The sequence below is a fragment of the Scleropages formosus genome, chromosome 13 (assembly GCF_900964775.1).
Source record: "Scleropages formosus chromosome 13, fSclFor1.1, whole genome shotgun sequence".
Classification (NCBI taxonomy): domain Eukaryota; kingdom Metazoa; phylum Chordata; class Actinopteri; order Osteoglossiformes; family Osteoglossidae; genus Scleropages; species Scleropages formosus.
The window spans coordinates 26,448,618-26,469,796 of record NC_041818.1 but is presented as its reverse complement, the minus strand read 5'-3'; the positions used below and the strand labels follow the sequence as shown (position 1 = coordinate 26,469,796).

General features: G+C 51.5%; 1 protein-coding gene across 1 annotated transcript in view; it reads right to left on the bottom strand.

Moving 5' to 3' along the window:
- The window catches only part of aff2 (AF4/FMR2 family, member 2), a 138,037-nt gene extending 121,929 nt beyond the window's left edge, over window positions 1-16,108 (bottom strand). The window contains exon 1 of the mRNA XM_029257307.1: window positions 15,885-16,108. Coding sequence (XP_029113140.1) covers window positions 15,885-15,937 — 53 coding nt within the window. The 5' untranslated portion in view covers window positions 15,938-16,108. The remainder of the gene's footprint in view (window positions 1-15,884) is intronic.
- Between the last annotated feature and the right edge of the window lie 5,071 nt (window positions 16,109-21,179).

The window sequence follows — 21,179 nt, the reverse complement described above, 5'->3', positions numbered from 1 at the left end:
ATAAAAGGCTGAGGAAACGTGGTCCGTTTGTCCCATTGAGTCCAGTGAAGGAGACCAGCTATGGATGACCTACAGGGCTCCATAAGAGTTACCAACTAAGTACTCTAGTCCAAACCCCAATCTAAACTCCATCCCAAACCCAAGTTCTAACCCTAACCTAAACCTCACTCCAAACATAATCCAAAACCTCATCTTAAACCTCATCCCAAACTCCAGTCCTAACCCTAACCTCATCCCAAACATAATCGGAAACCTCATCCTAAACCCCAACTCTAACCCCACCTAAACCTCATCCGAAACCCAAACCCCAACTTTAACCTCAACTCAAACATAATCTGAAACCTCACCTTAAATCCAAACTCTAAACCTCATCCAAAACCCAATCCCAAACCTCATCTCAGACCCAAATCCTAACCCCAACCCAATCTTTACCCAAACCTCAATCTAAACCTCATCCCAAACCCCAACCCTAACTGTAACCCACATCTCATCCCAAACTCCAACTCTAATGCTAATAATAACAACAACAACAACAATCAGTTATCCTTCAGGAACAGATCTCCACAAACCCCAGAGAGACACCTGATCTAGCCAGCACCACGCACCGGTCCCTTCTCTAAACGCAGACTTTAACATGGCTGTAACCCGTGAAAATCTGCGAGCTGCAGATAGTCCCCGCGCATCTCCTGTTGGTACCCGTGAGGGAACTGGCTGGAAAAAGCGCAAAGTCGAAGCGACCAGCTGGCACGGACGTCGCCGCGGGGCAGTTCCACGGAGCGGGAAGCGCAACGTGCCAAACATGCCAGCGACGTCCTGCTGCACAGCAAGGTCACGGGGGCTTTTAATTTAGCTAAGATGTGCGCATTCAAACCCTGTTCCGCAGCCGCCTTTTACATCTGTATTTCTGATCGTTGTTTATTCGGGGGTTTCGGGAAGCGCGTCGCTCACCGCCACACGCAACACGATCCAGGAGAATTAGTTCCTGACATCAGGCCCACAAGCGGACTTGGACAGGACTGGAAACACGGAGACCGAACATCTGACCTTCTCCTCCCCCGTCGGTTCGGAGCACCGCATCCTGCTTGCATTCAATACTAATTAAATTTATACACACTGCACATGTCCACATTTATTGCATATAAATACCCAGGGCATGAATGCATAGTTGGAGCTGATTGATTTTCCAATAAAATCACCATTATCAAAATAATAAAATAGTGTTTAGGCTCATTTTCCATTACAGCACCACGCTGCAACAGCCAACAGTTAATGACAAGCAGTTGGGATGGCGCGTAAATTAGCGGGAGGCACCGTGGGTCGACCCCCACCCCCAGCTCTGCGCCGAGCTCTAGATGTAACACCGACGCCGTGGAAATGTCTCATCGCCCAAAGGAGATGGGCCTCGCGACTTGGCTCTTCAGCCGCGCAGACGGACGCAGCGAACGACAACGGAAGGCGTGCGTTTTCCCGAAAGTGGAAGCTGGGAAGGACTTGGGGAAACACGGCTCCAACCACCGGTGTGCCGCATGATGCGGACGGTGGCCTTGAGCAATATAGTTTATCGATACTCTGGAGCAAAACCAAAACTTCTACCTGCTCGATATTGCTCATCGACAGTGTGTGATGCTATAGAGGAGAAATCCACTTGCGTTTGGGTTAGGATTGAAAAAAAAACATCCCACGCTTTAAAAAGCAGTAAATGTTTTTTTTTTTTTTTTTTTTTTAAATATACATTATTCCAGAATGTTCTTTTTGAGCTACACTGATATATATCTCCTTGGACCACATCTGTACTTCATCAAACACGAGCATCATTTAAATATAAATGGACAAATACATTTTATTGGAATGGAATGACAGTTCCTTCACGTAGCCTTTACCACCAACACCTAACCCCATCGACCGTGGCAGCCGAAAAAACTGTTTGGAAAGGTGGGGTTCCAAATATCTAACCTCCAGCCAACCCCACCCATGCATGGCCCACCCATGGTGCCCCAGAGGCCCACTGTGAAGTAGAGATACCATTTAGAGCCTCTTATTGGATTGGGGTGCAGTGGGGTGGGGCATTGGGAAGGATGCCATTCTTTGGGGGTGGGGGTGGGATGAAATACCCTCATGCAGAAACCTGCGGAGAAGGCAGCAGCGAGAAGACCCCCCCCCCCCCCCCCCACCAGACAGAGCGCCCCCGCCCCCATTTGGCCGCAGCCTCTTGCCTTGACAGCCGAACCCCCCCACCACGTCAGACCGGTGCCTATTAGGATTTAATCCCCGTCAATGTGGAACAGACAAGCATCCTTTCAGAGGAGCCGTGAGCCCTGCCTCATTTGCATAAGACACATTATTTTGTGCGCGGACGAAAAAAAAACGTGTTCGCCAGTGGAGTCGCAGATTGCAGGAACACAATGCGTTTAATCCGTGATTAATCGGGTCGGACCTGGCGCCGGGCCGCGAGGACGCAGGCGAAGACGCCGCCGTTCCGCCAAGTTGGCCGGCGTGCGGCGAGCGAGATAAACGCGCTCCGTTATCTTGGCCTCCCTCCTCTCGCTCTCCGCCTGCCGTCGGACGTTCTAATTGGCACCTATTGTGGACAGTCATCTGCGGGGGGTGCGGCCGAGGCCTCTCCTGCACCCCCCCCCCCACCGGAGACCCCCTTCCGACCATCAGCATCACAGCGGGGGCTCCACTGTCCCCCGGTGCCCTGGACTCTGGACCGCGGTGCCGGCCACTTCTTGTCCCCGCGATCGCGTGCCAGCCATTGTGTGCTCCCTCCCCCCCCACCCCCCAGTGTTTATACAAGTGGGGTTCTGAATGTTCGAACAACTACGTGACTCAAAACAAAGTGTGTTCTTAATTATGTCAGCAAACCGCTGGAAATAGGTCTTAGTCATCGTACGGACCGGGCGCTCGCTTCCGCTGCCGGGCTCGGATCCAGAAGGGCCGCCGGGCCCACTCTAAATGTTAGGGGTGAAAATGCTTCACGCCGCGATGGCTGTGCTCGACTCCGGGTTCCTCCACCGCCGCCGTGCGCCGATGCTATCTGCGCCTCCCGTATCGGCCCGTCGGTTCCTCCCGAAATCGCACCGGCGGGAAAAACAGCGCAAAGGGAAGAAGAGGAGGCTCATTAATCAGCCGCCCGCTGACGGAGCGTTGGAGGACGCCTATGGCGGGATTTCTCAAGGTCGGTGCGGTGCGCGGGGGGGAGGGAACGGAGTGGCGCCCCGCGCCTCACTTGGAGGTCAGCTGCCAGCCAGCAGTTTGGGTCAAAATCAATGGTGGGGGGTGGGGGCGGAATCGCTGTTGTGGAGATGGAAAAATAAGAAGAGGAAGAACAACAACAACGACAACATGGGACAGCGTGCAGGCAGCCGTTGATGGACGGTGAGATTGGTGCGGGAAAGGACCCCACCTTCCCCTGTCCACTTATACCTCCCCCCCCCCACAGGGAGTCCTTACACCGCTGGCCCACAAAGACCAGGCAGGAGGGACACCCCAGGAAGCAGACCCCTTTGAGCAGCAGGAACCTCCACCCCTCCCTGTGCTCTGGGATCAATAATTAAAACCCTCTGAAACTGTCCACCAAGTGTCAAGGAACAGGACGCAGAGGACGGCAGGACACGGAGAGCGTCGCGTTGCGCGCGTCACTCCGAGGGCTCACGTTGGACTTCCGAACACAGGCCCGGCGACTCGAGATTAGTTCCGGGTCGCTGGCATGATCCGGAGACAGCCGTTCTCTCCCGACTTTCGTGCCACCAAAATGGACGGACGTCTCGTCTTCGAAGAAAAGTGAGAAATGGTATTCGGGGCCGGGCGAGATTTATGAATCCGAGCGGCGAGAGACGCGAACGGAGGAGGCTATAAAATCTATAATTAAGAACGTTCTCCCCACACTCTCCCTGACTTAACCGCTTTTGATAACAAATGAATTAATGAAGCTTTAAAGGACAGCGGGAGTGGATCAGTGAGCCGGAGAGCGCGAGCGGGCGAACGGGGGAGAGAGCCGGCCGAAAGGCGCGAGCGGCGCGTAGCGAGAAGGTGGCAGATTAAGGCTTAATGGCTCCGGAATAACGGTCATTCCGGCATTCTCTGCGCTCGTTCGGACCGAGCTAATGGCTTCATTAACACCGGTGTGCTCCGCGCTGGGCGAGGGCTACGGATCCGTCTTAGTCACGGCGCGGTAAAAACCCGGTCAAACACGGTTCCGCTGTCCTGCCCAAGGAAATCGAGAAGAAAACGCACGAGAACGTCCGTACTGGGAGAGACGCAGATGTGGCAGAAACACCCAGGTTCAGTAACACCAGGAAGAGGAATGTGTACGAACGAACGAACACACACACGCACGCACACACGTATAAGTACGCAAAGTGCGCTGACTGGTGACGAACATTAAAACGGCACCCGCAGGTACCGCAAGAGTGCCGTCGAGTCCCAGACCCCCCCATCGAAGAGCCGCAACTCCCCGATGGCCCGAGAGCACGAACACACACTATTCCCAACCTGTATCTCTCACTGGGGCCTTCCCAGCATGCTCGGCGGCCTGCCTGTGTCTACATCTGAAGGCTGTTTCAGCACGGTATCCCCCTGACTCTTCTTTAACTAAAAGGTTGATTTTGCATGCAGTGCGAGCGGGGCTCAAATCCCACCAGACGCAGAATTGTCGAGAAGCTTTGGGGAATTCTACAAGTGCTTGCAGGGGGAAATAAAAAGCGCGGCTGTGCGGCTAATGCTTCGCCGCGATGAGAAACGCGCGAGCGTGCAGATCGAGGATGAGGGACTGAATAAAATCGCACCCGAAAAAGCTGATGCGAACACTGCCCTGCATGGGTTGCCACTATAGACTCAACTTGAGGCAACTGGTAGTGCAGTGGTCGGAACTGCTACTTTCAGATCCAAAGCTAACAGGTTCAAATCCCACCTCTTACGATGGTGGCCTTTAAGGTGCCCCCATATAATATTACCCAGCTGCATAAATGGGTAATTAATTGCAAGTAGCTTAACGTTGTAAGTCGCTTTGGAAAAAAGTGTCGACTAAATGAAAAAATATAAATATCGCTATCCTAAAGGACAGCAAACAAATCTCTGTCTGAGGATCAGCCTCAAGGGTATCATGTGAGCACTGGCCCAACGTACATAAACACCTGGACACCAGTGCACCTGCACGCCCATGGAAATCTACCGGTGACGAGTACATAAACACATCTGTCCTGCCCTGACAGCGTGTCACAGTGATCATCTCATGACTAAAATTCTGTTCACTTTATTTTACTCTGGGACTCAGGTCACCACATCAACCACACCTCAAAGTGTTTTATATGGAAAAGTCCAAAAACAAGGAGGGAAAACTTCTGGAGGTCCCATCCATCCTGGGCATCCTGGTGCCGCTCGGTGAAAAAGTCAGATTTTTGTAAGAAGTTTCTAGAGCGGTCAGGTAGTTACCTGGCCACTTGTTCGATAAATAAACGATCGGTTTCTTCGGTTGACGACGCATGGGAGCACCGTGTAGCTGAGAGGATGAAGAGTGTGGCAGAGAGGTGGTCCCGACTCCGCCCACAACTGGGGTATCGCTCTACGGCGCCGCATCAAAATCTATTCCGACATAAAAAGGCGTTCCGCGGTTTGTTGCTGCTTATTCACGGGTGGCTATGTATCAGAGCTCAACGGCAGCCCCTGACATTTCCCCTCAGAGCAGCAAAAACATTTGAAAGAGGAGCTTCCTGCGATGTAACAAAAGGCAGCGGCGCTATGAACCCTCACCCCCCGGTGTATAATGGACGATTCGCCGAGTCCCTTGTATAGACCGCCTGGCACCACACAGTCCGACAGCTGAATCACAGACCTCCATAATGACAGAGACAATAGCCTACATTGCTGATTCCACATCCCATGATGCAGGGTAGGGGAACGAGTGAAAAATTCAGGATCATCAAGGAAGTGCGGCTTCGCGGACCATTCGAGGCTGAAGCAACCCCGTCTTTCAAGGAATCCCAACACTTCTGGAGGTGCGGGTATGCACGGCACCCGCCGAGAATAACCAGCGACCAGCCAGAACTGCACCCCGGCACTACAGGAGCTCCATAATTGACCACAGTGAGAGAACTTACTTCCTGTCCTGTCTTTTACCATGAAAATGACAAGGAAATTCACTCTGCTGCACCACACGTAAGTTCAAGCCTCCCGTTAGGACGTTTAGCAGTTAAGCTTGTGCGCATTTTCCCGCACCATAAAAACACTCCGAGAGCTCCATCACTGCCGCTAAATGGTTTGTCAATTTATCCCCTGCACGTTAGTCCCTAAAAAGATTACCGATTCGCCTGGCCTTCCGCAAATATTGTTTGGCGGGCAAAATGGCAGAGGGGGTGAGACAGGTTTCTCATCAGCGGTGGAGTTATTATGAAGGGAATGTGATGCCTAAGGATCCATCAATATGCACGTCTTGCGCAGTTCTCTGCTCCTCGTGGACATCCAGTGTCCTTATTAAAGACAGTTATCCTTGGGTGGAGCTCCCAAGGGGAAGCACAAGACCACAGAGGATGACTAAGTTTGCCTTTAACAGCGTAACCGCTGCCACCCCTTGGTATCGTCACTCATGTTTTTTAGGTTTGGACACAGAACGGCACCACCCCTCCCCCACAAACACCAGGATGAGGGCTTTCAGCGTCCCAGAGATGCCATCGTCATTTCCGCCCCCACCAGCGGACATGTGCCGGGGGTCCTCCCGGAGGAGATAGCTTTCTGCTGGCGCCGATCTGAATGTAACCCTCCCCTTATCTCTTCGTGGTGCAAGAGAACATTCACTCGTGGTCGATCTTTATCGTTCTGCAGCAGACACAGTGACACCATGTCCCTGTGTGGAGCGAACGTGTACGACGGCTGCGCCAAACACACCTTCCCTCGTTGCCGCACTCTTGTCGTTTTTATTTGTATTCCCCCTTTTTTCTTATTTTTCCGAGACAGCTGACATTTCTGCCTGCCTCCTCATAACAGAGCTGCTCAGCCCTTGTACATCATGTAAATGGCGCTTTTGAGGATGTGGAATTCTCTGAATGCAAACAATGAACATGTCTGTTTTTTTTTTTCCTTTTGATGAATGGAGAAGCAGCAGGTGAAGGTGCCATCTCTGCCACTTCCTCTAATGCTCTTGCACCTCAGCAAGACAACAAGGTGTGATTTATTTCGACATGCTGCCGTTTGGCTTCTCCCGTGCCCCTGAATGTCTGTCTGACACGTGGGGACGCGTGGCCATGCCTACGCCGCTGCTGCGGTCACTCGTCTTTAGTGTTCATCATGGAACCGAGAGCTGAACCTTTAGACTATAAGACGCTGGAGGCACCCTGCCATTATACCGTTAAGAGGGAAAACAAGCTCAAACCGATCCAACTCATTTAACTGAGAACAGTGTAAAGTAATACACACACACATTTTCGGAACCGCTTGCCCCATACGGGGTCACGGGGAACCGGAGCCTACCCGGCAACACAGGGCGTAAGGCCGGAGGGGGAGGGGACACACCCAGGACGGGACGCCAGCCCGTCCCAAGGCACCCCAAGTGGGACTCGAACCCCAGGCCCCCCGGAGAGCAGGACTGTGGCCCAACCCACTGCGCCACCGCACCCCCTAAAGTAATACACCTAAAGTAAAATCATGAGCTTACTAAAGAAAAGCAACATAAATAGTAAGAATGACGAGATCCATGATATTCAACCGTCTCGCAACAGTAACACCGCGAACGGGCGAAGAAGCCCACAGATACACTTTTGGGAGGCAGATAAGATCTCACACAACTTAATAGGGGGGTTTTCTGAGATAAGAAAGAACGAGGAGCGTAATCCACCCCACGCACTGACAGCGCAGTACAAGAATAATGAACCTTTTGTTCATAATCAGCCCTCGACGTGCACCCGTTTTGCCAAGCAGTCTTCATTAGCGTCAGCATCTCGGCTCGCGGAGCTTTACAATGACGCCGTCATTAGCGAAGACCGAGAAACAGCGTGCAAGAAAACCCCGGTGAAGAACCACATGTAAATATCCACTTATTCTAATTATCACCACTTGCGGTGATTGTCATGCCCTCGAGCGCGGAGCCTCGCAGAGGCAGTAATTCGTTTTTTTTTAAAGTGTGCACTCTAAAGGTAAAAAGCACCTAATGTCAGAGCAATCCCTTTCACAGAGGAGAAAACAAATAATGTTTTGTTTTGGTTTTTTTTTTTTTTTTTTTTTTAAATATTTTAAAGATTCAAAGGTGATGAAGTTCCCTGGAAAGCGTCTTCTCTTTCTTACGGCTTCATCAAAGGCCAATCAAAGACGGCGGGTCTAGTGATCCGAGCAAAATCAACAATCGGGGGGAAAAAAAAACCCGCAACAGCGACTGTCAAAATATCTGAGAGTGACGCTACCAGATCATGCTGATCGTCACAAGCTGTTTGCAGCGGCGTACAATTCTCGGTGACACTGGGGTGTGACAGAGCCTACCCCAAAGCCCCGGGTACGAGGCTCGTCAAGGCACACTTTGGAAGCCAGTCCATGGAAGTGCTGGTGACTTATACACTTTTTTTTTTTTTCACTCCTCCCAAGTAAACAGAATTCAGTTAAAGTCATTCAATTACCCTCCTGGAAGGGCAACAGGAGAAGGAGCGACAGTCCTCGCCAACATCGTTTGTCCTCACGCCGCCTGCACGAACGGGTAATAAACAACAATAATGGCTAACAAGTACAAGGGCGTAGACCACATTTCTCCCCAGCACGGTTAATGTCGGCCAGGCTCTGTGGGGCCGCTTCGCCAACGATTGTTCCCACGTGGACTGGAATTTATTTTAATTTTTTTTTTTTTTTTTTTAAAAGGAACAGCAAGCACCTGGAAGAAAATAGAAGGACATTAAGTAACAGAATTAACCGTAGAAAAACGCAATGAAATATTCTGCAGTCACACAAAGTACCTTCTGCAGAACCTCGGCTGACTGGTAGAAGAGCGAGGAAAATACCGCACTGACAGCTCCAGGATACCGCAGAGGTCCAAAATGCACAGCAACAGGATCTTTGCTATACTTGTCCATCCACTGGACAGCAGTGTGGTAAATGGTACAAATGAACCTGAGAGTCTAATGGTCTAGTCTAAGTAACCTGGGGCAACGCCATACAGACACTGATTGCAGGATGGTGAACGGCTTGCGCTGTGGTAAAAGCTGAGTAACCGACTTATCACATTACAGGTGTGACAAACGGTTGAGCTGGAGGGCGCAGACTCACCGTAATGAAGAAACTCACCTGTGAGGTTCAGGGGGTGGTCAGGGTTACAATAAGTCTACGGTCAGATTTTACGAGCTGTACTTTGGGGTACTTTTTCCCAAACGCTACTTCTCAATATGGCTGAGAAAAATTTCAGAGTCTCCCAAAAGACAGGGATCGCTTATTCTCCCTGGTAGTCATGGGAACAGGAGTTTAGACTCTCCATTTGACCCAAGGAGTTCCAGAAGTACTATTCAGCCCACTATGTCTGTGGAATACCGCTCCTGCGACGCTTGAGCCACCAAGGCCACCTCCAGTGTTGAACTGGGTCCGTGAAACGGCTGAGACACGCGGACAAACAGCCGCAGCGATCGCGAGTTCACGGCGACATCGTAAACACAAGGTTTATCGTCGTTTACCCTTTACACTACAACGTGGAACTTAGGATTACAAGAGAAATGTCCACGTCTATTGTCACATTTGTTAAGATGGCTTTATTATTGGCTCCTGAAAGTCTGAGCAGCATTTTAGGACCAGCGTTTCACGCACTGAATGAGGGATTACCGATGCACTACTAAGACAGGAGGAGCTGAGCACCTGAGTGAACTGAGCTCGGTGAGCGTATGCGGTACCAGGCGGTACCAGGAGGTACCAATCTCATCCTTGGCAGGAGTGGACCCAACCTGCAACCAGGGCTCCATCTGGCCCGCTTAGCCAATCCTTCTGCTTGGCTCGCGTCAGCACCCACCTGGCACGCACTGCGGCTGTCATTAAGCCTGTGGAAATTAGCGCTTCATTGTAAAGCACTGCAGCGAGAGAGCTGGAATTGTGGGCTTAGCTGCAGTGCAGGTATGCCTAGCCTCGGCGTGGTGGCACTTGGCCCCTCTGCCGTTTACCCACCCCAGGGCCCAGAGAGGGCTTTCCTATCTGACAAGTCCATGTGGTATGGACAGAGGACCGAGTCTATGGCTCTTCTGCTGCTAATGCCCATTTATAAGTGGCGACATCGTCATTTACGAGCACAAAAAGGTCTGGGGTTCAAGTGCCACAGGCGACCCTACTAGTGCAAGGAGAGGCACAGGACCACAGAGTATGACCCCTCTAAAGGGGTCACTGTTCCCTATTTCTCAGCTGCTGATGTCTGTCTCCTCTCTACTCCTTCTGATCCAGAACAGATTCAGTGGCCATGACGGCCCCCACAACCCCTCGACTGGACTGAGGAAGGGGGGGCTAGAGGACCACTGAGCCACCAGCAGGAAAGTGACTTTATGGTAACCCACCGGGGGTGAGGGTCCGCCAGGCCCACCTGGGATGTGTTGCACTGGAAGTGGGGGCAGAGGGTGTTGCCATGCTGACAAGCTGCTTTGGCACAGCCGTCTCCTCGCGCTGTGCATAAATGAGATTGGAATCCACCTCCTCTGGTGTGCCTCATATTATACCCCATCAGCTCCCTCCCAAAGCACTGTGGGGGGGGGGGGGCAGGACCCAAATGCGGTGGGTCTGTACCGCACCGCAAGGAGCCACATGGCAAACAGGCCTGGCCAAACCTGTAGACTGAGAGCTGCAAGACTGCAGTCCATGTCTCCGGAGCCATCTGCAAGTGGGAGTCTTCGCACGTCGGCCGCAACCACTGTCACACACAAACCTGGCGGAGACTCCTCCTCTATAGTAAATAAACTCGCTTTATATAGTTCTGGACGTTGACATTGCTGGCCAAGCCTGTTTACCGACCGAAATAGACGAGCTAACCAGACATACATCATGCTGGTGGGACCCGGAGCCGGCTACGTCGGCGGGAAAACCTGGCGGGTCGCCCCCTTTCCTACAGCCGCCAAAGCTCAGCACAGCTAGAGCTCCACAGCAGCTCCGCAATTCCTTTCTGTTCTGCACCGTTGGGCGTTTGTCTGATCCCCCATCCCGGCTCACAAAGCCGAGGCCTTCCCACGAGCACCGCACATATCCAGGAGGCGTTCTGAGAAGCACCTCGGGAGAGTCCTCGTCTCCCATTCAACCCCAGCAGACGGCGTTTTTGAGTTTGCTGCCAAATAAAAATTAATTACCTGGAGGGGGAGCCTACATAGAGGAAGGGGAGGGGGGCTGCTGGGAAACGCACTGGGGAAATGAGGTGATCCGTCGGAGGCGCTCGCAGAGCCGCCGCTGGGGAGCGTAGTGGCACACGATGACCGAGCCTCTCCACGTTAACAGGGAAGGGAACTCGGCACCTAGGACTTTTTGAGGCTGTTCTGGACCAAAGTTTTTTTTAATTTCGTTTCTGAATTTCAGCAGCCTTGTGCTCGACTGATACGCACACCGTGAGGTTGTCATGGGTTGCTCTTGGCTGCAAACCAAGGAAGACAAAAAAAAAACACCACACGCATTCGCACATTTCAGTGTCTTCGGGAGCTGGCAAAGTCTGAGACAGTTATGCGCTCGGCATTAGAAAAAAACCAATTATGTTCTTCAGAATTTTCTAAAATGTGAAAAAATAGAGGGAGAAGGCAACCTGCTGCGCCTGATTGGCCGCTCGGAGAGGACGTGAGACCTGATTGGTCGGGCTCCGTGCCTCGGCCAACCCCACCTCACCCCTCCAACCGCGAAGGAGCAGCCGAGGCCCTGCTGGTTCAGCCACGCCGTCCAACGCTCGGCTTGTGTGTACAAACGATCGCTTTCTCTCGGCGGAGCCCATTTCGCACCTCGCTGAATTCCCCTCACTGCGAAACCGAATTCGACTTGATTAAACCTCACACTTGTCCTGCCGAAAACCCGGCATGGGTTTAATCAAATCAGAATCAATACCAGCACTCCAGAATTGCCCTCGACTTTAAAAGGGACCATGATATCATATTACCCCGACAAATGGTGTTTTTTTTTTTAGTTAAGAAAAAAATGAAACAATATGGCAGACGGCTGTGCTAACCAGAAGAGTGTGAGCCAATTGAGCGGCAACGGTTCAGGTTTAAAAATGAAATGGGCTGAATGTTCTGGAACGGCGCATATAATACACAGATCCAAAATGAGAGAATGGCTCTCATTCATTTTTTTTTTTTTAATATGAAACAAACCATGGCAGGGGGCAGAGGCATGTGTTTTCTCATTTGAAATGCATTTTTTAAACCCAAACATAGGTCATTCCCAGATGAGTATAATTCTGTTAACATGGCATGTCTCCCCATCCCCGAAGCTCCTCTGTTGTTGATGATGACGATGATGATAATAATTATTATTTATTACTTTCTTGGTGTTATTGCTGTTGTTGTCATTATTATCAGAGTTATTATTCAGGTAGACAATGCTTTTCTCTAAAGGCACAATATCAAGCCACTACTTACAATGATTTGGCCATTTACACAGCTGAGTAATTTTTTACTACATCGGTTCAGACTAAGTACCCTGACCAAGGGTACTACATGAGGGGGGGGGGGGGGGGGGGGGGTTTCGAACCCAGGCCCTTAGAGACCAAGATAGCACATCTAACCACTGCACTTCCTGCTGTGCCAGGTACTCTATCCAACTACCACATGTTGCTCAGCAGGGTCGAACATCACAACGTGTCCCTGCCCCTCCCCCCTCCCCCGACCCCAGCAGCTCACAGACAAGCCATCAGTCACAGGGTGTGTGAACATGGGCAGAGGCCACACCCAGCAGCCCAACCGCGGCAGGCTTTGAGCACCGCGACCCGCATTTGGCCGCTCTGGGACCCGACCTGTGGCAGCGCTAAGAAAACAAAGATACACTCAGCGCTTATCACACACTGCTCTCCTGCCAAAGCTTGTGCTTTCTGGGCAAATAAAGAAGTCCAGAACAGCCACCCGTTCCCACTATCAGGAAAATTCATCTCCAGCCAGAACTCAAGAGCCACCCAAAAGATGGGGATTGCAACCCATGAGTCTCACGGGCACAGCGAGATAAGATCCTGAAACGAAAATCATATCAGTGACATCAAACCAAAATGATGGAATTCGGACGATGAAACTGTCCAATGTAGCAGGTAAAATTTCTGCTCCTGCAAAGGCAAGACAGCAGGTGGAGCCACGGTTAAGGAACTGTGCTCCTGAGCAGAAACTTCCAGATGAAGCCTTCGTTCCCGAAGGAGCCCTGAACTTGTATCCTTGAACAAGGTTCTAAACCTAGATTTCCCCAGTTTACACACCCCTGTATGAACAACAGAATTTGTGGTTATTGCTGGTTTAAACCATTGCTGATAATTTAAAGAAGTAAAAAGACATAAAGTGGATAGTGAGTGTTAACACAGGGTCCCAAGACTACAAGTGTGACGAGGCCTGCGTTTACGGCATGTATGAAAGGTCCTTTGTGAGTCCAGCACACGGAGAAGCACACGGCCTCATGTGGGTCTGAGAAATTGTCTGTAATTTGAAACTGAAAAGCTCTGAAATAAAACGAAAGAACAAACTGAGCACATCTACCCCTCGAAAAAACAGCTTCACAGAGCAACACACACACACACACACACACACACACACACAACTGCAGAGAACGAGAATTTGAGAGTCTTAAAGGCTGGAGCACACATTCGTTTAGTGTCCTCTGTAGAGCCCCGGTGTTGACATAAGAGCGGTAAACATCCACGGTGCGGCCCGAGAGTACACTGGGCCGCCGCTGTGCCGGGGGTGGGGCAGAGGTGGGGGGGTAGGGCAGTGCGAAGGAGGCGACAGCAGAGAGGGAGGCGCGGGGAGAAAAGGAGAGCAAGGCAGCAGAGGAAAGAGAAGTAAGGAGGGAGAGAGAGAGACAGGGAAAGAGAGGGAGGGAGGGAGGGAGGGAGGGTGGGTGGGGGGGGTGAAAAAGGAAGGACAATGCTGAGAGGGTGACTGCGAGGAGCTGGACAGGGATCCACAGGGGACACCCACAGAGTTAAAGACGCCTCAGGGAGCGTCTCAACAAGCCGGGCCGATCGACACTAAGAGCACTGATGACACGCGGCGGAAGAAGAGTCGAGCAGAGCGGCGCAGCGGCCTGGTCACACGGTCACCCCCGCGTGTCGTACACCATCACGTATACTGTATTAATTTTTACTTATTCACTAGGAAATGCACCGCCTACAGAGTTACTCTTGAAGGACAAAGAAAATGTAAGGAGCCTGATAACAAGGATAATTATTGACATAAAAATAACAACAACAACAATAATAATAATAATAATACTACTGCAATGGAGTGGCATCCCGTCCAGGGTGTACCCTGCCTCGGACCCTGTGTTTGTAGGATAACATTCAAACCACAGCAACCTTGCGCTTTACAAGCAATTACTGGCAATGGATGGAGGAACGAATAATAATAATAATAATAATAATAATAATTTTAGCATTACAGATAAAACAAATGGGTAACCGCTTTATTAAAAGGAGTCACCACCCTCGCCCTCTCTCTAGACTTTCCACATGTCGCCACATGGTGGCGCTAATTCTCGGTCCAGCAACAGCAGACCATCTTTTTGTTGTATTCTTTCCACTTGAATTAGGGCACGCGGAGATTAATATCTCACTATATAAATTAGCATAAAAATCCTTTTTCAATGCTCAATTTCATTAATCTTGATTCAGCCGAAGTAAAAGGAAAGAGAGAATGGAAAAGTTGTATATAAACGTGCAGCCCACCCCCCCCACCACCACCACCACCACCACCAGGGGCTTACAAAGAACAGGGGACAGGGCGGGGGGGGGCACCAATTACAGCACCATTTATTCACGCATGATGACTGAAACAAGGGGGGGGGGGGGACTGACTGCTGCTCGCCTCTTTAGCATTACTAATAAGGATAAACAAATATTTACTTTGTAGTAATGGCACAATCAATTATGCCGCAGCAATAATTATACTCATAAATAATTTCTGATGTGTAAACAAGTTAGAAACAAATGTTTCAGTTGAGCATCATCTCCCCGGTCCGATGGTGACAGAGCCACATCAGCACTCCTCGTCCTCCTCACCGCGCGCGCGCACACGCACACGCACACGCACACACACACACCACTGAACATCTATATAACGGACAGTGACTGTATGATTGTGCGATACTGTGTGTGTTTATGTTTTGACACAATGCTGCATGCGCGTGGAGGCCTTAGTTTCAGCTGATTTACTTTCTTACACAGTTACAACAAACTTACTTTTCCCCGATAAGGACAAATAATAAACACACGAAAACACGCATGAGAAATTATTAAAACCACTGCACAAGCAAACTGTGCGGGTGACACCGAAACAGGGCAGAGGAGATTCGGACACACACACACACACACACACACACACACACACACACACACACACACACACACACACACAGGCGCTCGAGCTCGCACGCACTGTCAAGAGCGCACCGGTTTACATTGTATCCATTCCATCCGCTGCACGCGCCGCCTTCGTTACAATGTATCAGTGCCGCACGCGGCTTCCGTGCCAGGTGGCCCCAGGTGGCCCCCCAGGTGGCTCCGCGCGCGCGGCCCCGCTGCCACACAGCGACAATGTCATGCCAGCGCTCCGGCGCTCGCCACCCGCCAACCACGGCACGGGGACGCGCCCGCTCTACCACGGTGTCACGCGCCGATGTGTCCGGCTCATCCTGCCTGGCACAGGGAGCGCGGCTCGCTCCCGACACACACGTTACACGCGCACAGAGAGAGGTAAAAGAGAAAGGGCAGCCGGACGTACCACTGCTGCTCGAGCTCCCAGTCCCTGAAGAAGTCGAACTCGAATAGGTCCATGGCTCGTGCCCGGGATGCGACTCAGTGAGGAACCGCCGCGCGCTCCGCGCACACGTCAGCCTGCATGCAGCGATCGTGCGTTTCTGCTCACTGTAAGCTGCCGTACTGTACGTGCCCAGCCGAGCCGACACACACATACACACATACACACACACACACGCACGCACGCACGCACACACACGCGCACACACTGACGCGCGCGCGCGCAGCCCCGCTGCCTGCGCACAGCGCCGGGAAGGCGGAGTCTGGGTTGCCCGCAAGCGGCGGCATGGAGCCGGATCGGGCGCGTGGCTGGAGGACGCCAGTCCGTCCATCCCCCGCGGAGCTGTGGGGGCAGCAGGTGGCGCAGCAGTTAGGACCTCCACCTTGCGCTCAAAGGACCAGGGTTCCAATCCCACCTCCTGCTGCAGTGGCCTTGATCAAAGGTTACTTACCCTGAACTGATACAGTAAAAAATTACCCAGCTCTGTAAACGGGTAAATCGATGTAAGCAGATCAGTACTGTAAGTTGCTTTAGAGAAAAATATGTAAATAGGTCCATACTCTATCCTGGTGTCTCTGCAGTTGAGAGTTTGCGTCGGAGGCAGGACAGCGCACAGCACAGTATACCACGGCGTACCACAGTATACCACACCACGCAAAGCTCCATACCTGAATGGCAGGGCTAGAAATGTATGAAAATGCACTGTCACAGTAGCTGGATTATTATCATATTCTGAAAAGCGGAGGTCGCTTTGCCCTTCCACGTTGGGCTCCTGGGGCCGCGAACAACCCGAGAACGATGTCAGTAAGACTCACACCTTAAAGGTGCCTCGTAATTTTCCCAGCAGCCCCGAGAGGCCGCTGCGGCCGCTTGGCTGACGCGTCCATTCATTCCAGACAGTTCTTTGACAGACCACCACACACTTGAGCCACAGAGGCCTCCATTAGTGCAGAAATAGTAGCAGAGGGTGTGGACAGGGGGAGCACGGCTCTCCTCGAAACGTGTGTGTGTGTGTGTGTGTGTGTGTGTGTGTGTGTGTGTATGGGGTGAAGTGTTGGGGGGAGAAACACTGGTCCTTTCTCCATGATGCAGCCACCAGGAATGGATCCTTCTTTACTCCCTTAGAAAAACACACGGGTTCGATGAGAAGGGAGTGCTGACGGGACTGGATTACAATCTGATCTTTTCAATCAACAGATTAATTAATCAATCCCCGTTTCACAGTGCAGTTACACGTGTTGGCCTCTAGGGGCGCCACCAGCTATTTACATTATAGGGGCACGTTCTATTGTTATTATGCTTTGTTTAGTTGACTCCTTTGTTCAGGGCAATTGACAGCGTTAGATAATGAATTTTTTAGAGGTCTTCTCATTTGAACAGCAGGGAAATTTTTACCGTATCAGTGTAGGGTAAGTACCTTGATCAAGGGCATTACAGCAGGAGGTGGGATTCAAACTGGGACCTTCACATTACAAGATGTTAGCCCTAAACACCAGATGCCATCACCCTGATGGCTATGCTGCCTGTGAGAGCAGGAGTTCACCCACCCCTCAAATCCACCCCCACTCCCACCCTCCTCCCCCCATACAGCCATTGTTACATTATAAACTCTGGGGGTTTCACAAAGCGGTGAAATGGGACTCAGGTGGTAATAATAATAATAATAATACTAATAATAATAATACTTAGCTAGCACATTATCCACAAAGACAGTCATCGCTAAGCTAATTGCCATTTTCTGTGGTCCTCCTACTCGTCATATCAGCACTAATCCATATCTCATCCATATCTCCTTAACTGTAAACACTGACAGTGTTTGCTTGTGATTATTAGACACCTAATATGGTCCTGTTTCAGTGCTGTAAAAAACAGTGGCCCAAACCACCACTCAAGTCTCATGTCTTTGTGTGTCAGAATTTTCTAGATCCTTCCTGAGATTTGTGTCGGTTGTGCCCGGTGTCCCGCTGAGCGGATGCGCAGTCCACCTCCACACGGCTCCATCGCTTGCTTTGCAGCCGACCCGATGCAGGAAGTGTGTGTATGAAGGCGCCTGGACGCAGCGCCTGGGCGATGAGGGGCACCTGGGACCTGATGCTGATGGGGAGGCGATACTCCCTCCTCCCCGCCCCCAGTGCGTAGCACAGGTGAGCGCCCCAGGAGCTCTGCGCCATTCGGGGATCGGCTGTTTAGGCCTCCATCTCCATCTTGTATTGCAGTTCCTTCATATTCAACTTTTTCTAATTGCCGCATGTCTCCAAAAATATGTTTACAATCATTCATGTTACACTCTTCGCCAAAGTGACTTGCAGTGATTTACACAGCTGGACAACATCTGCTCAAGCAATTCAGGGTGAGTACCTTCATCTTGAGTATTACAGCAGTAGGTGGGATTGAAACCTGCAGCCTCCCACTGCAGGGGTGGTGATTTTAACCACTATACCACCTGCTGCTTCCAAAAAAAATTATACAAATAGGTGAACCAACATGGGTGCTGATGTGCAGCATAGTCTCTCCTGGGCTTTAAACCTGTAACATTTCAAACGACTGCAGGATTCCTTAATTGTTGCTATGGTGCTGCTGTTTCTCTCTCAGTACACACACGCGCACACACACACGCTCTCTGAAGCCGCTTGTTCCAAACCGGAGCCTAACCCGGCAGCATGGGACGTGGTGCTGGAGGGGACCCACCCAGGACAGGACGCCAGTCTGTTTCAAGGCACCCCAAGCAGGACTTGAACCCCAGACCCCCCAGAGAGCAGGACCCAGCCAAACCCGCTGCGCCAACGCACCCCCCTTTTCTCCCACTACTGAGTGGGAAATACTCCAGCGCAGTCTACCCACGAGGCCCAACCAGGGTTCCAGGACCCTATGTGGGCAGCAGGCACCATCATGGTCAGACCTGCTATTACTAGACTTGGAAATTTCTGGTTTGAATCCCACCGCATGCTGTAGTACGTTTGATGAAGGTTCTTACCTTGAGTTCCTTGAGTACAAATTACCTAGGAATATAAATGGGTAAATCAGTGTAAATAGCTTAGTATTCTTGGGGCCACTTTCCTCCCCTGCCATGATAGATACCAACAAGGAGAGTCCCCCCCCGAGATGTCATGCGGTTTCCTGTGTGGAAACTCCAGACCACCTGAACTAACCTCTGTACCTTGGTGTTGTACTGTGTGCTCAACACACACTTCACTTTGACATGTGACAATGGGGAAATACTTCATACCATTAACATGAATATTACATGAAATCTAAGCGGATAATGGAAATGATGCCCCCAGTGTCATTCTTTTATGAGACAACTTACAGCGTTAAACTATCTGCAGTTATTTACCCATTTATTCCACTGGGTAATTTTACTGGAGCAATTTAGAGCAAGTACCTTGCTTATGTGTGCAGTCCCATAGGTGGGATTTGAACCGGTGACCTTTAGGACAGCAGCTCTAACCACTGCTATACCAGAAGTGTCTTTTCATCACTTATGTTCACTTTGAAAGTGTTTCCCAAAGCAGAACATTAGACACCTGCTGGCATCACCTCCTCATGACCGCGTCTTGACCGTACCCGTTTAAGGATGGGGCGGTGGGCTCCCGGCAGAGTCGTGTTGTAGGACCGTAGGGCTACTGGTCAAACGAGTCTTCTGGGGGTCCCTCTGAGACCACTCTCCGGCCCGCTCCCACCCCTGGCACTACTGCCCGTCTACAGTTTGACCAAGGTCGCGGTCAATGAAAGCATCCACTGTGTGTCTCTGCAACGGTGTGTTGGGTTATTTAGAACGGGGGGGTGAAACGGAACACGCGTTCCACTTATCTGCCTCACACATCATTAATGTCAACATTTACGAAAGAAGCGAACGAAAGGATGAACCGCATGTCCGTGATCGCTATCTCGTCATTCTAATATATAAATATGCTCTTTATACACATGTGGTTTACGGATGCTTACAGAAGATGTTTGTAACAACCGCGTAAATTCCGTGGCGCTCAGCTGGGCTAAGGGAAGAGTCACGGTGCATGCCGGGAGACCGGGACGGTTCACGTCCGCGGCCTGGTTCTGGGTTCAAGGGGCGTCTCCGGCCCCGGGGCCAGAGATGCTTCCTGAGAACCGGTGCCGATGCGAAAGGAGCGCTGAGTCAGAGCGAAACAGAGAACCGCGGGCGCCCTTTGATCCAGCCAATGCGCAGCTCGTGTGCGCAGCCTGTGCGTGCAGCTCGGGTTGACTTCCTGCCGTGCGGCAGGGGAGGGTGGGGGTCACGTTGCGCTGACTCATTTGCCCGGTGCTGGTTGTGGGTTCTGTACTCTTGGCCGCAGACAAAAACACGACGGACCGAGGCTCACGACTGTGCGAGCGTGCGCGGTGCGTGCCCCGCCAGGTGCCCTCCGGCAGAGCGCCGTGTTGACCGCCACCTAACAACGCCCCCCTCCCTCGGGGGCCAGGTGAGGTAAACGAAAGCCACTGAGGCGGAGCGAATATTTATTACGGCAATGAGCAGAAAGGAGACAAATTAAGCACGGGACGGCCCTGGATCTAGGTCGGGGACGCTATTTTTAGGCTTCGGAGACGGCGCTCGCTTTGGAGTTTATCTGCGGGTCACATTAGACGCGGTCCAAGGTGATGCGGTGATGAAGCTTCGGATGCCTCCGTCGCCCAGTGGAAGGTCACATCCCCACCACCCCTCCCGACAGGAAGTGGAGAGGGCGCAGGATGCCATGTTTCTGTCCCGGGGCAAACGGGCGCAGAATACGCCTCGCTGGCTCCACCTGAACAACACAGTCAGCCGGGGGCATGGGGCGGCTGGGGGGGGAGCTGGCTCTGCTATCTGGTTCATTCTGCAGCCCTGAGTTACACGCGTGTAAAAACGAAGCGGAGTAATCTGCACGAGTGTGTGTCGCGCGAATAGCCGGAAGACTGCGGGAACACGGAAACACACACAGAGCGAGCGGAGCAACACATCGGACACACACCTCCAGGCCCCATGTTTCCTGCAAAGAGCTGAAAGCCACGCCCACTAATGCCCCCCAACAAATGAAATCCATGCGAACGACTAATCGTGGAAGGCTGCTGTCGCATGTTAGTAAACGACGTCGACCACTTTAATTAACTCTTTACTCACTTGGCGGATACTTTTCTCTCTAATTCTCTAATTCATTTTTTTTATGTGTCAGTTCAGGGTAAGCGTTTTGATGAAGAGCAGGACTTGAACCCAGCTCCTTCAAGTGTGAGATGGCAGCGTTGACCACGACACTAGGTGACATCAGT